A 14,564-nucleotide genomic window follows, 5' to 3' on the forward strand; every position below is an offset into this window, starting at 1 on the left:
TCCGTGAGTAGCCAGACTCTACCCACCAGTTACTGCAGATTAGCACGCGGGAAGTTCGGCTGCAAGTAATGATGACCGCCACAGCGACGGCAATAATGACAGATCAGAGTGTCCGCGCACACGCCACATGCCCGGCACGGCACTCCACCCTTCACGTGTCTTCATTCACTCGCTCGCTGCGAAAACCACCGCTGTGCTAGCCTACCGTCGCCCCCATTTCATGGGGAAGAGAGCTGAGGAGCAGGGAGGGTGGGTGGCTTGCCCGTGGCTCCACAGCCAGTGACCGGCAGAGGCAGGATCCGGTCCCGGGCTGTCGGTCGCCCCCTCCCGCCACCGTCCACCAGCTGACCAAGCAGCTGCCAGCGTCATTAAAAGCCAACCCTCTATTTCTAAGTTCCAGAATTTTTCATCGGAACGAAACTTGGTGCCAGCTTACTGCCACGTCATTAGCCAAAAAGTCCCAACCCAGAGGAACAGATAAGCCCCTTTCTGTTCTGGTTCTCAGTCTCCATGCTGCCTCGTGACACCTGGATTCGACCCAGCACAGCGGGAGGCACCGAGCCGAGGGCTCGGACTAGGGCAGCGGTTGGCACACTTGCTCTGAGAGGTTCCAGCCAGTGATGTTTCAGGCTCTGCTGAGACGCCTCAGTGCTGCGGGTGGGGCGGGAACACAGGAAGCGTGTAAACGAATGGGCGTGGCCGGGGGGCCGATACATCTTTACTCACAAAGACAGCCTTTGGCCCACAGGCTGTCGTTGGCTGACCCCTGGCCAGTGAGTCACATGGTAGAGAACAGGACAGAAAACCTGGCCACGTGTCTCCAAAACCTACCGGCCAGATAGCCATGTCCTCCGCACGCCTCCCGGCACTCCTGAATTCCCCGCTGGGCCGTCCACGAGGCCAGGGGCTTGCCGGCCGATGCCAAGGCGTGGATCTCACGTCCCAGCTCTGCCTTGGGAGAGAGAAGCCAACAAGAACAGGTGACATGAGGCTCCGGCCCCAGAGGTCGGGGGTCAGTTCAAGCCCAGCTTCAAAGGCTTATGTCCCCTCCAGTCCAATCCAAGGTACCCGACAACTACAAAAGAAAGAAACCCAATTTTAGCTTCAAAAACAGGATTCATCTAGGCATGGATACCCTGCCGTATAGTCACCCAGCTTCAAGGCAATGAAAATAAGCGACCACAGCTCTGCCCAGCCGGTAAAGCCCGGGGGGGAAGGCTGATCGCAGAAGAACATACGTTCCGACTCAGTTTACACGAAGTTCACATCGTGAACCCAAGCGACGTGCTGCTCAAGCTCCCATCGCTCGTGGTGAGACTAAGAAGAAACCCAAGGGGAGGGAGGCGGTGCAGAGATGCTGCCCCAGGGGAGAGGGTGGCGGGTGGCCACAGACAACGGTGAAGCCCTGGCCACTCAGTCCGTTCTGCACGGGGGGCCCAGCCAGCATCCCGGCCTTCACACGTCTAGTAAATACTCTTCTGCTTCAGCTCGATACTGAATACAAACAATTACAAGAAAGACACACACAAACACACCTGCTAAATAAGGTGATGTGTTTGATCAGGATTTTCAACTTCATATAAGGGCTACTTTATAACCTGTGCCTGGGTTGAACCGCTGGGCTTCAGAAAGAACACAGCACAATGACACTTCAAAACATTATTAACAGGACAACTCCATTGTCCGCGGGCAAAAGTTTCCGTGACTCACGCTTGGGGGAGAAACATGCATAACCCTGCATTCCCGATGAAACAGTCTTCAGGGTCACGGTCGGCCTGAGCGCTCAGCAGTGCACCCTGCCAGCCCCGCTGCGTCACCCACCACCTCCTGACTCCTGGATGTTTACGCAGAATATTCCCAAACGTGCTAATTTGATACAGGCTTTTCAGGGCGTGGTATGTAACCCCGATCTGTGGCGTTCCTAATCAGTTTTCAGATGCCCTTGGGATGCGCATTTCATTTCTGCCCAGGAGGCAGTGTGAGGCGGAAAAATCGACACGTGAGCCGTCCACACAGAAATCAGCGGAGGAGCCCTCTTCCCGGAGTCTGATCGCAGTGGGTCTGCACGCTTATTCCTGGCGCAAAGCCTCGCCTGTCAAGTCAAATCCAGTCAGCCGAATTCAGACCTTTGGAGGGTTGTTTACAAAGGGATCAGAACCGTGAAATCTGTGGAGGGGCTGGTAATACGGATTTTGCAAAACCATCATGTTCTCAAGAGGAGAACAGCAGCTGAACTCACAGACGGGAACCAGGAGTCGTGTCAGCACATCCTTGGGAGTCGGGAATGTGGACACGTGCCTGACACGTTCCCATCGCAGCGAGGGCTCCGGGAGGACACGGCCCCGGGGTCAGGTCGGACGGAGCCTTCATCCCCGCACATGCTCGCGCTGAGGTTGTTTTGAGAGAAAGGCTGAATCCGCGCTGTTCAAGGCCAGTGAGATTTAAATGATGACAAACGATATGGAGAAAAGCGGGGACCCCTACCTGCCTGGCGCTCCGGTCGTTCGCCAGAAGGCCTTGCTGAAGCTCCACCAGGTCCAGGAAGAGCGATTTGGAAAAGTGGTCCAAGGCATAGGCTGCAGCCAGGAACGGCAGTAAGCGCCACTGCTGCAACACACAAATCCCCACCTGAACACCGCCCGGGGCGGCGGAAGGGCAGGGGCGCCGGGAACCCACCGCCACCGTCCCCACTTCGATGCAGAAGGTCCTGCATGTGTCCCCGACCCACCCCCGTGGCGCCTGCCCCCTGACGCTCTTCCGGTGCGTCCAGGCCTCCCCCACCACCCTGCCGACCCCGCTCAGGGAGAAACTGCTCCTCGTGCACCGCCCTGCATGGCCCCCTCACCGCTGCCCCAGCCACGTGAGCCCTGAGCCAGGGCAAACGCTGACCTGCGAGGGAACTAAGAGAACCAGGCCGCCGTGCTGAGTGCGGGGCCCACCGGCAATGCCTGTGCTTTGTGAGCCTACGAGGAAGGAAGCGAACACCCCCGAGCCAGGCAGGGAAACAGGCTCCCAGAGAGCCAAGGGAGCGAGTCCCTCTCACAGGCGCACATCTGCTGCTGCGGGGATGGAGGTGGCGGAGGCTGAAAGACCTGGGAGACGGCCGCCACCACCGCCAGCACCACTGTCATCTGCTGCATCCCAGGTGCGGTCACAGTGCCCACTGCTTCCCACACACTAACGTATTTAATCCTCACAGCCACTCACACCGAGGTGTTATCACCAGTCCCCACTGACAAAGGAGAAAACCAGAGCACAGAGAGGTTCAGTGCCTTGCCCGAGGACACACAGCAGGCAGAGGGTGGACCTGGGGTCAGGAGCCCGAGCATGTGACTCGGGTGGGTGCCTGTGACCACCGAGCCAGGCCCGATGCCCAGGCAGTGGGACGTGCTGTGACCGCATGAGGGCCACGGGGTTAGCGGTATGGTGGGCACCGCGGGCCTGCCAGGTATGAGCCAGGGCTTTTCCTCACTTGTTATCTGGTATTAACACAGGTTCACGGCCATAGTAAAAGAAATGTTAAAAGACACAACTGTGATCCTGTTACAATGTCCTGAAACGTTCGCTCAAATACACCTCTGCTCACATGTAACTCGGCCCAAGACCTGGGTCTGATTTAGCGGCTGAGTCTGGCAGGAGTCACCGGCTCCGTCCTCGGGGCCCCACCTGGAGCCCGAGGATGACCCCAGCCCACCCGGTGTGCCAGGCAGCTGGGCGGTGCGCGTGGAAGCGCTGGGGACGCACCGGTGCAGTGGGGGCTCACTGTGATGAGATGCACCCCCGCCCCACCCCGGCATCCAGGTGATGCTTGGCCTGCGCGGCGCCTTTGCCGTCAAGGGCTGCCTCACCTCGGAGGAGCTGGAGGGTGACGTCCCCTCTGCTAAAGGACGTCACCATGGCCAGTGCTGCACAGTCAGGGGCTGCGTCCTGGGGCCACTTCCCAGGGATGGGACGTGCATGTCCGAGTATGACCTGGACGCACAGGGCCCTGCAGGTGGGGTAAGTGCACACACGTGCCCCCTCAGCCTCACCCGCACGCCTCCTCCAGGCCCCTCACTGGGGCTGGTTGGACACACTCCTTTTCAACTAAAGACCACTCGTGCAGACCACGTGTGGCCCCAGATGCCTCACTCCTTCCCCGAGAGTGTCTGTCACTTGCTCTGTTAACGCCTGCAGGCGCCTCACCAGCTCCCAGCAACTCAGCTGCAGCGACCTAAGACAGGAGGCACGTCTGCACGCGGAACGGAAAGAAAACGAGCTCACGCTTGCGGAGCCTGTACCTGCATCGGATACTCCAGCACCGGTACCTCCTCCTCGTCTGTCGGTCCAAACTGACGCCTGGTGGCTGAGAAACGCAGAGCTATGGACACGGCCAGCTTCAGGTTCACGACGGACACGCCCACGAGGGTGACCCGGCCGGAGGACAAGCTGCCCAGGGACTCGCTGAAGCGCTGCCTGGCACCCTGCGGGAGGAAGGCAGGTGGGGGCGGACCTGCGACTCACGGGCCGCCTCGGGACGGGCACGGAGGCGGAGGGGCACTCCTTTATTCACTCAACCCTGCCAGGCACCCCATTCTAGGGCGCCCCAGACACAGGACCCGGGGCCCAGGGGGCCAAGCTGCAGCGAGGCGGGTGTCCCTGTCACAGGACGGTGTAGGGAGGCACGGGGCGGGGGGGCGCCCAGTGACACGAAGCAGGGGCCCCGGGCAGATGCACTGCCTGTGGGGACCTGCAAGCGGCCACCTAGGGGTACCAAGCGCTGCTCTCCACCCGACCAAGGACCGGACACGGCCACGCTGAGAGCAAGGCGGGAGCTGAGGGCAGAGGGCGCGGCTGGCACCAACGTTTTGTTTATGAAACGCGCGCCTCCCCCCATCCCCTGGGACTCCTCGCGGCCCATCAGACCACCCTTCTAAGGGGTGTGATGGTCATCTGTGTCCTTCGTGATCTCTGAAGCTGGGTATTGCCCGTGTGCGTCTATTTTTAATCTGTTGTAAATCTCAATGCACTCATCACTGTTTCCAACAGCAGCTTGTGCTTTCAGGGCCATCGGCGGTGCTTCGGGGTGTCCGTCCGTAAGCCTCACCAAACTATCTGATCCCACGTACCTCCCTTACCCCCTGCTGCTTCTCCCGGGTTCATTTATTACTCAGGCATTTCTTCCAAAATTATGTCCACTCTGGTATTTGTGTGGCAACCTTCCAAGCCTCTGGCTGAGAATACTTACTATCTTCTCATGGGCGGATGACAGTTTGGTTGTATTTAGAAAAGCACGTTTACAGTTGTTTTCCCTCGGTGGTATGAAATGTCACCTCACTGACTTCTTCGTTCAGTGCTGCGCCAGAGAACTCTGAGAGTAAAAGGGGCTCTATTCCGTGGGGGTCAGCTCTGTATCCTCTGCCTGGAAGACTTCAGAATCTTCTCTTTGAGGCTCTGACATTTCTCTACGGTGGGTCTGGGGTGGGAGCTCCTGACCGCCCCCAACCCATGTGGGCCCCTCCGTCAACGTTTGCTTCCTTCCTTCATTTAGAGGCATGTCTCTTCATTGTTTCTGCACACTGTCTCCCCGGTCCTCTCCATCCCTTCCTGCTCCTCCGTCACTGAAATTTCCAACCTGAATTCACTCTCCCGCTGCAGCTACTCCACCTGTTCGCGTCTATCAATCATGTACTTTCATACTTTTAATTCACTTTTTATATTGCTGTTTCCATCCTTGAGTGGCTTCCTGTGTCACCTCTAGCTTCTCTCGTCATCTGAAGGTACCTGTCGCACTCGTTGAAGCCCTGCTCTCTCAGCTCCAAGCAGCCCACGCTCAGAGTCGGGCAGCATCCTCAGACACACACGTGCTCCCAGGACGCATCATCCCGGCTGTGGGTTCAGGACCCGGAGGGCTCAGGTACCCTGGCTTGGCCACATCTGGAAAGGGCCCGGGGCCGTGCCACTGCGTGTCTACACGCGATGAACTTAGGGGCGCGGTCAGCCCCAGGCCCCAGAGGACACTCACTCCCATCGGTGCACGGCCCGCCAGGTGATCCTTCGCTCTTAAGCCCCTGGTGGGAAACAGGACTGGTGCCCCAGGGGGCTGGCGGGGGCAGTGGGGGCGGGGGCGTGTCATGGTGTCTGGGTCCCCGGGGGTGCAGCCAATCCAAGCGCCCCCTTCCTTGCTGGCGGCACCGGGACCTGAGCCTAGAGAGGTCTGCACGGGCCGCCGGCTCCAGCGGTGACTCCCCTCCTCTGAGCACAGGGGTGGGTGTCCTGTGGGCCTGGAGGGGGCGGCTTTGCCGTCCACACCCCCCACCCCTGGCCTGGAGGCACCTGTACCTTAACGTGGGTGACGTAGGTGCCCTCGGGGGTGACGTCTCCCATGCGGTTCAGCAGGTCCTGGCGAGGAATCCTCACCTTGTGGAACATGGCGAATCTGTGTGGAGAGACAGCGCTTCTGGTTAAACTGGGGTCGGCCCCCCGGGCTTAGCTCCTCTCCCGCCTGAAGCCCGGTCAAATAAAAGCAAAGGACAGCTCAAAAGGCGACATAAGCTCAAAAGGCGACATAAGCTCAAAAGGCGACATAAGCTCAAAAGGCGACATAAGCTCAAAAGGCGACATAATCCCCAAAAGACAAAACAAAACAAAACCAAACAAAAAGAAACAAACAAAAACCCCAAACAGAACACAAACCCAGGAGAGAAGACACCAGCAGACAGGACATTTCAACAAATCTTTCTATCCGAAAAAGCAGGTGGAAACACAAAGGTGGTGTGATTGGTGGGTTCTATTGGTCATGATGGAAGCCCTCCCCCCGCTGGCACTCGGGCCACAGGGCTGCACGCGGCTCCTGCAACGCCCTGCGAGGAACAGTCCTCGTTGTGGCCGGACAACCCGGGACCCGGTCATTCAGCAGAAAAGGCGGCACTGTTTGTTTAACGATGAGACTCTCTGGTTCTCACACTTGAATCCCACACCACGGTCCACAGCACGGGGTGACAAAATCAGCAAAAAGAGGTTTTCAGCCTCCCAAGTCAAACAGGAGAACCGCACCATCGTACCAGGGCTCTAGAGGCAGGCAGGCCAGCTCCCTGAGCAGCCGTGGACATGCTTGCCTGCGCATTCCCTGAGACCACCGTGTGTCAGTAAGTGAAAGTATCTTCTATGGTTGTCAGGAAGGAAAATCTATCTCACAATAGTCCAGGGAGCGAGGTTATGCAAAGTAACGGGTGGTACAGAAACTGTGCAGACAAACCCAAACCATCTTAAAATATCAACGTCCTGCAGTGTCTCCTCTGATTTCTGAGCATCTTCGATATCACGCGGAACATTTTTTACTGAACCACAGGAGGCAGCTCTGTGAAGAGCAGCAGCGCCCAGCTCCTCACCCCCCACCCCTGCTCCTCCCTGGACCCCAGCCTGCACGCAGCACCCCAGTCACCGTTTGGAGTCACCGCACTCACCTCCACCTCCAACCTACCGCCCGGGCGTCGACTCTGCCCAGAGCTGTGTCTTCCTGGTCTGCACCTCTGCTGGGCCGATTTCCGTGACAGTCTCCCCCGTGGCTCTTTCCAGACCCCACCTGTCCCCTTGTCCCACACACGGAGCAGAGGCCCCTCTAAACCTCGGCTCAGCATGGCTGCGCCTGGCACGACACCCTTGGATCCCTGGGACCCACAGAATCTAAACCCGTAGGCAGACGGGGTAAGCCCTGCGGCGGGACCCCTGCCTACGGCGCCAACAGCACTGGCCTCCCCGCAGCCCTCCGCCTGCAGGAGGGTCGCATCTGCTTGTGACCTTCCAGCAGCCAGGCCCTCTCCTGACCTCCGGGCAGGCATCCCTCTGAGCGCTGCCACCTCCTCCACGAGGCCTGCCACATCTCCCACTCCTGCCCTGCGGTGAGCAGCCAGTGCTCCCACGGCACCACGAGACGATGGTCCTGTCCACGTGGCCCGCTGAGCCACCTGCTTCTTGGTGGCAGTCAGTCACCCGGTCGTAAGGGGGCTCCGTGCCTGGAAGCTAGCAACACGGAGTAAGTGCCAGGACGAATCAGTGCCGGTGTGGCACCGTCCTCTGGGCGCCGGTGCGCCTCCACAGAACCCTGAGGGCTGGGGCAGCCTTGGGGGGGTGACACAGCCAGGGCACCTGGGCAACAGCTGAGACCCAGGGATGGGCGCGGGGTGGCTGGAGGGACCCCTCCCAAATTCCTTCGGAAGCGACTAGGATTTCTGCACGTGAGGCCCCGCCAGCATCTCCCTCCCATGTGTGAAACGCAGGCCCAGCCCACGTGTCCAAAAGGCGCTGCCTGGAGGGAGCCACACGGCAGGGCCTTTGGGGGGCGGCTCTGACTGGCCCGGGAGGCCCTGTGGGGCTCAGACACCCATGTCTTAAGGACACCCGGTCTGGGCCAGCTCATCCCTCGAAAGCCAAGGAATGCTTTTCTGAGTCTGAGCCTGTAAAGTCAGAGCACCCTTTTTAAGGAGTGGAAAATCTTCACCCTTCCCTGCCACGCAGGGATGGAACGAGGCTGATTATATTTATACTTGCAAAAACATCTGCTGGAGTTTAACTGAAATCAAAATTTCACACACTCTTTTGAGCACTGCCATGGGGCAAAGATTGTTCCAGAAACAGTCAGTGCTGGCCAGCCTGGTGGCCCCTGGAGGACACGGGGGTGTGTGTGTGTGTGCGTGTGTATGTGGCGGGGGGCACAGGGTGTGTGTGACACGGGGGTGTGAGCACACGGCGGGGCTGGGGAGCTCGGCGGCGGCGGGTTCGGCTCCCAGGCCCTGCACACCCATCCACCCGGGCCTCCCGCGCCAGGTCCGAGCAACTTCCTTGCTCCTGAGGTCTCTCCTACCACTGCTGTCCCAGCCCCACCTGGGACCAGACACACCCAGCAGGTCTCAGGACTCCCCCGGCCACTCTGGAGACGCCTCCCTGCGGCAGCACGGAGCAAGCGCGAGGATGCCCTGCAGCCCACCTGGAAGGCTCACGAGAGGGATCTTTACTCTCTTGCTTTGAGAGTTATTTGGCTAAAAGTAATCCACGCAGTTTACGTCTGTCTCTGATTTCTAGACAGTCTTTTCACAGACTCACGAATTCTTGTGACCTACCTACAAGTTGTTACCACTTCCTTCAAAATAGAAGATCTCGGACAAAAATCACTCACTCAGAACCCTGCTCTGCAAGCAGCGGGCAAGCGGGGGGAGCCAGGGATTCAGGCCCGTGCGCCCGCTGTTGGACGTGCGCCCGGGGGCTGGCGGGGACAGTGGTGTCACTGGCGGGGCAGGCACTGCCCACGTCACCGCCCCTGGCCCACATCCCGGCCCCAACCCCGGGGCCGAGGGACCCCAGGCACCACTGAGCCTTCAAAGGCTCGGGGACGCGTGTGGCTGCCTCCGCGTCGCCGTGGGAATGGTGACTCTGTTTGGGGAGCCGCTCTGAGCCGGGCGTCAGGGTGGTCACCATGCTGCCCCCTGGAGGCGCCCGGATGGCAGTGCTGGGTCTCCGCAGAGCTCTGCTGCCCCAGCGTGACCGATGTGTGTACGTAGAGGCCTTTGCTGCCTCGGTGTGACTCCCTGGGGGGCCACCGCGATAAGAGACGCGTACTCAGTCTCTGAAACAGGAGCCGACCTGGGGGAACCAAGTGCAGCGTTCCTCACTGATGCCCCCGAACAGGGTTCAAGTTCTAACCTGTAAAACCAGACGCACGGGACTGGAGGTCGGGACCACACGCGAGGCCTTCCCGGGACAGTGGTGACCTGGCAGCCCTGTTCACAGCGGGAGGGTCACCTCCACCACCAGGCGCCCGGGGATACACTGCCAGCCTTATGTGTGCATGCAGACCCCTCCACAGAGAGCCACCATCCACGTGTGTCCCAGGCCCCACGCTGGGACGCGTGGATCTCACGGACGGACGCTGGCTGTCAGCGTCCAGAGCAAGACGGCGCCTTCCACCCCCACCTCCCGCACGGCCCTCCTTCATGCTGCCTCACCGCGGCCAGGACCACCTTCTCAAACACACCGAGCCACGTCGTGGCCTTGCTTCGAGGGCTGCACAGCTTCCCCTGCCCCGAGGACCGAGGGCCACGTGGCCGGTCCCCGCCGGGGCCCCACGCAGCCACACAAAGCAGTGGTGGGAGGACAGTGACCCCCCCCACCCCGCCCTGGGCTCCAGTGTTAATTAACAGGCTCTTTCCACAGGCCAGCGAGAGAGGTGCTCGCCTTCTAGACAGCTATCAGTTAGAACAGGGGGGTGTGTATGCACGCACGCGCGTGCGTGCGTGCGTGTGTGTGTGCGTGTGTGCACGTGTGTGCGTCTGCGTGCATGTGTGTGCGCGCGTGTGTGCGTGTGTGCGCACGCGTGTGTGCGCGCATGTGTGTGTGCGTGTGTGTGTGTGCGTGTGTGTGTGTGTGCGTGCGTGCGTGTCTGTCTGTCTGGTTTCACTTTTTAGCAACATCCTTCCGTTTTCTCCTCCAGCTACAGAGTGAAAATCGATGGTGCTCCCGCCCTCTCTGGTACAGGCTGGGGCCCCACCTGTTCTGAGAGTCCAAGCAGAGATTTGAGACGCTCTCCGTGCCCCCAGCTCCCCTGGTTCGGGGTGGGGGGGAGCAGCTGAAAGGAGGTTTCTCCATGTTCGGGGTGGTGGGAGGCCACCTGGTCCGGCTTCTGTCTAGGAGATGCGCTGCCTCCTGATTTAGACTCAAAACGAGGTCCCCGGGGTCGGGATAACCAGCGTGTTCGAACTACCGCGAGGCGGGCTCCGCCGTTCTCTGCCGCCCGGCGAAGCGGCAGGTACACAAACCTTCCCAAGACGCAGAACGCACGACGGAGGGAGCCCTGGCTTTGCTTCCCCCCAGGCAGGAAGCATCTCAGGAGAACAGAGGGGCGCAAAGCACCTCAGCCAGGCTTTCCAGGAGACGGCGCGTGAGTCCCACCTGCGGGCACAGGTGAAGGGAGGGCTGACAGGTAGCAAACGGCCGACCACGCCTGGCCCCCGGGCGGGGCGACGCGAGGGCCTGGCTCAGGGACGTCACACCCACCTCCAAAAAAGCTGGTCAAGATAACAAAGAGGCGGAGGCGACCCGGGATTTGAATCCAAATCTGTCTGATTCCAAACCTCACGCCATGAATGGGCCTGGGACTCCCTCAGGGAGACGGCAAGGCCCTTCCTGACGTGGTCCCCCCGCCCACCCACCCCCCTCCAGCTCCCCAGGCCCGGGTCTCATCTCAAACCACGCTGCCCCCGCTGCCCGGCACCCGCTCCACCCCCGGAACCGGCGTGGACACGTGCTGGGTGCCCGAGCTCTGGGACGGGAGGCAGGCCCGGGTCACAGGCGGAGCCCCCACGGGCGGCAGGTGTCTGGCCTGAGCCTGGCCTGAGGGTTGGAGCAGCCACCTGCCGCGGAGAAGTCCATCTGCCCTGCACTTGGGGCCGCTTATACCTCCTGAGGCGGGACTTCGAGCAGAACCCGGCCCGTCCCAACACCATCTCAGGTGCAGGGGTGAGGTGCGTCCCGTAGGAGTCCGGGAGGGTACAGGGACAGCACTGAGGGACCCAGTGGGTCCCACACAGGATATACTGAGCAGGCAGCCTGGAGTCACGACCCCCGGAGGAACGACCGTCACGTTCAAGGTGCACACTCACCCGTTGTCCAGACCGTTCTGCCCAAGCTTCCTCCCAATGTCGCCAACCATCACCCCCGGCATGGGAAGAAGGGTCTTCGGGTTCCGAATCTGCACAAACCCAGGAAGGGACAGACAGCAACTGTTATGACCGTATGAAAACCAGGATGCAGATGTTCAAAATCCCCAGTGACCAAGCCATGGGCTCCCTCCATGTAGCTGCTGTGGGCGAAAGTGTCCTCCAAAAGTGGGACCTTGCTGGAGACAGGGTCCTTGCAGATGTAACAGGGATCTGGAGGTGAGATCACCCTGGGTAACCGGGTGGGCCCTGAATCCAAGGACCACTGTCCTCCAAGAGTCAGGGGAGGAGAGGACATGGAGAGAGGGGAGCCACGTGAAGACAGAGGCAGAGACAGGAGGGAAGCAGCCACAGCCCAGGAACTCTGGGGTCACCAGAACCTGGAAGAGGCAGGAAGGACCCTCCCCTGGAGCCTCCGGCAGTGTGGCCTTTCTACACCTTGATTTCAGAGCTCTGGCTTCCAGACTATAGAGAGTAAATTTCTGTGGCTTCAGGCTCCCAGTCTGTGGTGCTCTGTTTGGTTATGGTGGCCCCAGGACCCCGCTGTAGGAGTTGATTCGTACGTGCTGCCTGGAGGATGCTAGTTATCTCCTATTCACGGTTTAGAGGTAGGACTTTCCCCTGCATTGTAATGACATGACCAAGTGGCTGTGCACACATGTGCTGCGGATTATTTTTGTAAATCTCTGCTCCCCCAAGTGTGTTTCCAGTAAATACACTTACTAACACACACAGAGATGGCTAGCTGACAGGTCCTCACTACCTGAGCTCTACGCAGACTGTATGGAGTTCTGTTCTCAAGACCTATAGTGATTCCAACCAGGCGTGACCCTGCTACCCTCCCCTCGCAATGTCCCCTGCCAACACCTGCTGCTGGTTTTGGTTGTGGGAGGTACTACAGGCATCCAGTGGGCAAAGCCAGCAGTGCTTCTAAACATCCCACAGTGCGCAGGACGGGCCCGCAGCATGGAATTATCCAGCCCCAAATGTCAACAGCCCAAGGTGGAAAAAAAAAAACATGTTAAAAGAACTACTGAATTTGTGCTATTTGGAATTTAGCTATTTGTATGAATTGCTAGTTTTTGCTTATTTCAGTGGAAGAGTTACTTAATTTAGCTGAACTTTATAATACTGATAATTAAAATAGAAGGCTAATGACAAACAATAAGGCTCAGGAAAGATTATGAAATAGAAAACATAGTTTAAAAGAAAGATGGAGAGGAGAAGAGACATAAAAAAAAACCCAGTGATTTTCAAGTAATCAAACGAAAAAATATTGCTAATGCCAGTTTCCAGTTCATCTAGAAATAAATGATAACAGCCCTTACAAACTTCACGTTAACCTCCTGAATCAAGGAGAGGATGCTCAGAATTAGTTAATCGTCTCATCTCAAAAGTATTTAATTGTATCAATTTACGTATAACATGTCCCACAATATTTGGAGGCTGTCAACCTATGATACAACAAACCTGCAATAAATTATGCCCTCAGGCACACAGTACCACGTATAAAGGAAGTAAGCTATGAGGATGTGTCCTACAGCACAGGGACCGCAGCCAGTGTTTACTAATAACTTTAAATGGACTATAATCTATAAAAATTTTGAATCACTGTGCTGTATACTTGAAACTAATACAACACTGTAAATCAAGTATACCTCAATTAAAAATTTTTTTTAATTAAAGTAGTATTGGTATGTGTAAGCCACTACACTGTATTAAACTAATCCTGTTGAATTTTCCGATAAAAAAGTTATACCCCCCCACTTTATCAGCTAACGACCTGTAGCACGTATCACATTCTGATTAAAAAGTTTTGTGATGACTTATTTCAATCTCTCTTTCCCAGCAGACTGTAAACGCCATGAAGACAGGACTCACGTGGCCCTCGAGCCTGTGCCGGACACACACTAGGCACACAGAGAGGATGCGCCAGATGGAGGGGCGACAACACCCTACTGAGCGTTTAAAGCACAACACGTAACAGAATCCGGAACACCATGGCTCTACAGTCAAAGAACCAGAAACACCGAAAGACACTGCATTTGAGTCCAGTTTCCGTAAGAACTTCACTTCGGGTACAAATCTATACTCCGAAGCAGTGTACGGTGGCCTTAGGTATCAAAAAATATACCTGGTCTGCAGGGGTTCACTGCAAATTGAAAAATAAGGACACGAGCACCAAAGGGAAATGGATCAACTGGATGTCGTCAAAGTCCAAACCCTTGCCCACAGAGGATGATATCAAGAAAGTGAAGACACGTTTAGAACAGGAGGAGGTATCTGCACACCACCCATCTGATAAGGCTTAGCACGCAGAATATATAAAGAATCCTCATGACTCAACAAAAAAACACAAACAATCCGATTAAGAAATGAACTAAGAGTCTGAACATACAAATGGACACTCACCAGACCGTGTGTGAAGGCAGAGCTCTGACCCTCAGCCCGCAGCCGCCAGACCCGAAAGCCAGCCTCCTGGGAGCCAGACCTGCAGGAGGTCAGACTGCTGTCTCATGTGACCACCCAGGAAGCCAAACAGCCACCCCTGAGTGATCAGCCAGGGCTCGATCAATAACTGATGGCCTCCCCAGTGGCTGTCCTGCTTCTGACTTGGGACCAACCCGAGAAGGCCCCACCTGCCCCCCGACCTGTCACCCGGGATGCCCCCTCCTGCTGGTAGCGCCCCGCCCCCGTGCCTCCAGCCCCTGAGCCCCCTCGCTTTTCTCCACTGGGAAGCTGGCCTGCTCCTCTGCCTGCCTCTGAGCCTCTGCCGGTCGCAGTGATGGAGGCTCAGCCGGCTCTGAGTAAACAGCCTTCGCGTCTTCAGTCCCTGCTTGGTTCCACAGGGCAAAGGATTTGAACGGACATTTC

General features: G+C 57.9%; 1 protein-coding gene across 12 annotated transcripts in view; it reads right to left on the bottom strand.

The window, feature by feature from the left end:
• Positions 1–14,564, bottom strand: part of ACOX3 (acyl-CoA oxidase 3, pristanoyl) — a 52,022-nt gene that overhangs the window by 19,299 nt on the left and 18,159 nt on the right. For 11 of the 12 annotated variants that reach the window (XM_057706788.1, XM_057706787.1, XM_057706793.1 and 8 more), the window contains 5 exons: positions 11,634–11,722; positions 6,322–6,418; positions 4,281–4,463; positions 2,485–2,607; positions 832–952 (listed from right to left, as the gene is read on the bottom strand). In XM_057706788.1, coding sequence (XP_057562771.1) covers positions 832–952; positions 2,485–2,607; positions 4,281–4,463; positions 6,322–6,418; positions 11,634–11,722 — 613 coding nt within the window. The remainder of the gene's footprint in view (positions 1–831; positions 953–2,484; positions 2,608–4,280; positions 4,464–6,321; positions 6,419–11,633; positions 11,723–14,564) is intronic. The other variant, XM_057706784.1, reaches the window with a different exon arrangement.

Source organism: Hippopotamus amphibius, chromosome 13, assembly GCF_030028045.1.
Source record: "Hippopotamus amphibius kiboko isolate mHipAmp2 chromosome 13, mHipAmp2.hap2, whole genome shotgun sequence".
Lineage (NCBI taxonomy): Eukaryota > Metazoa > Chordata > Mammalia > Artiodactyla > Hippopotamidae > Hippopotamus > Hippopotamus amphibius.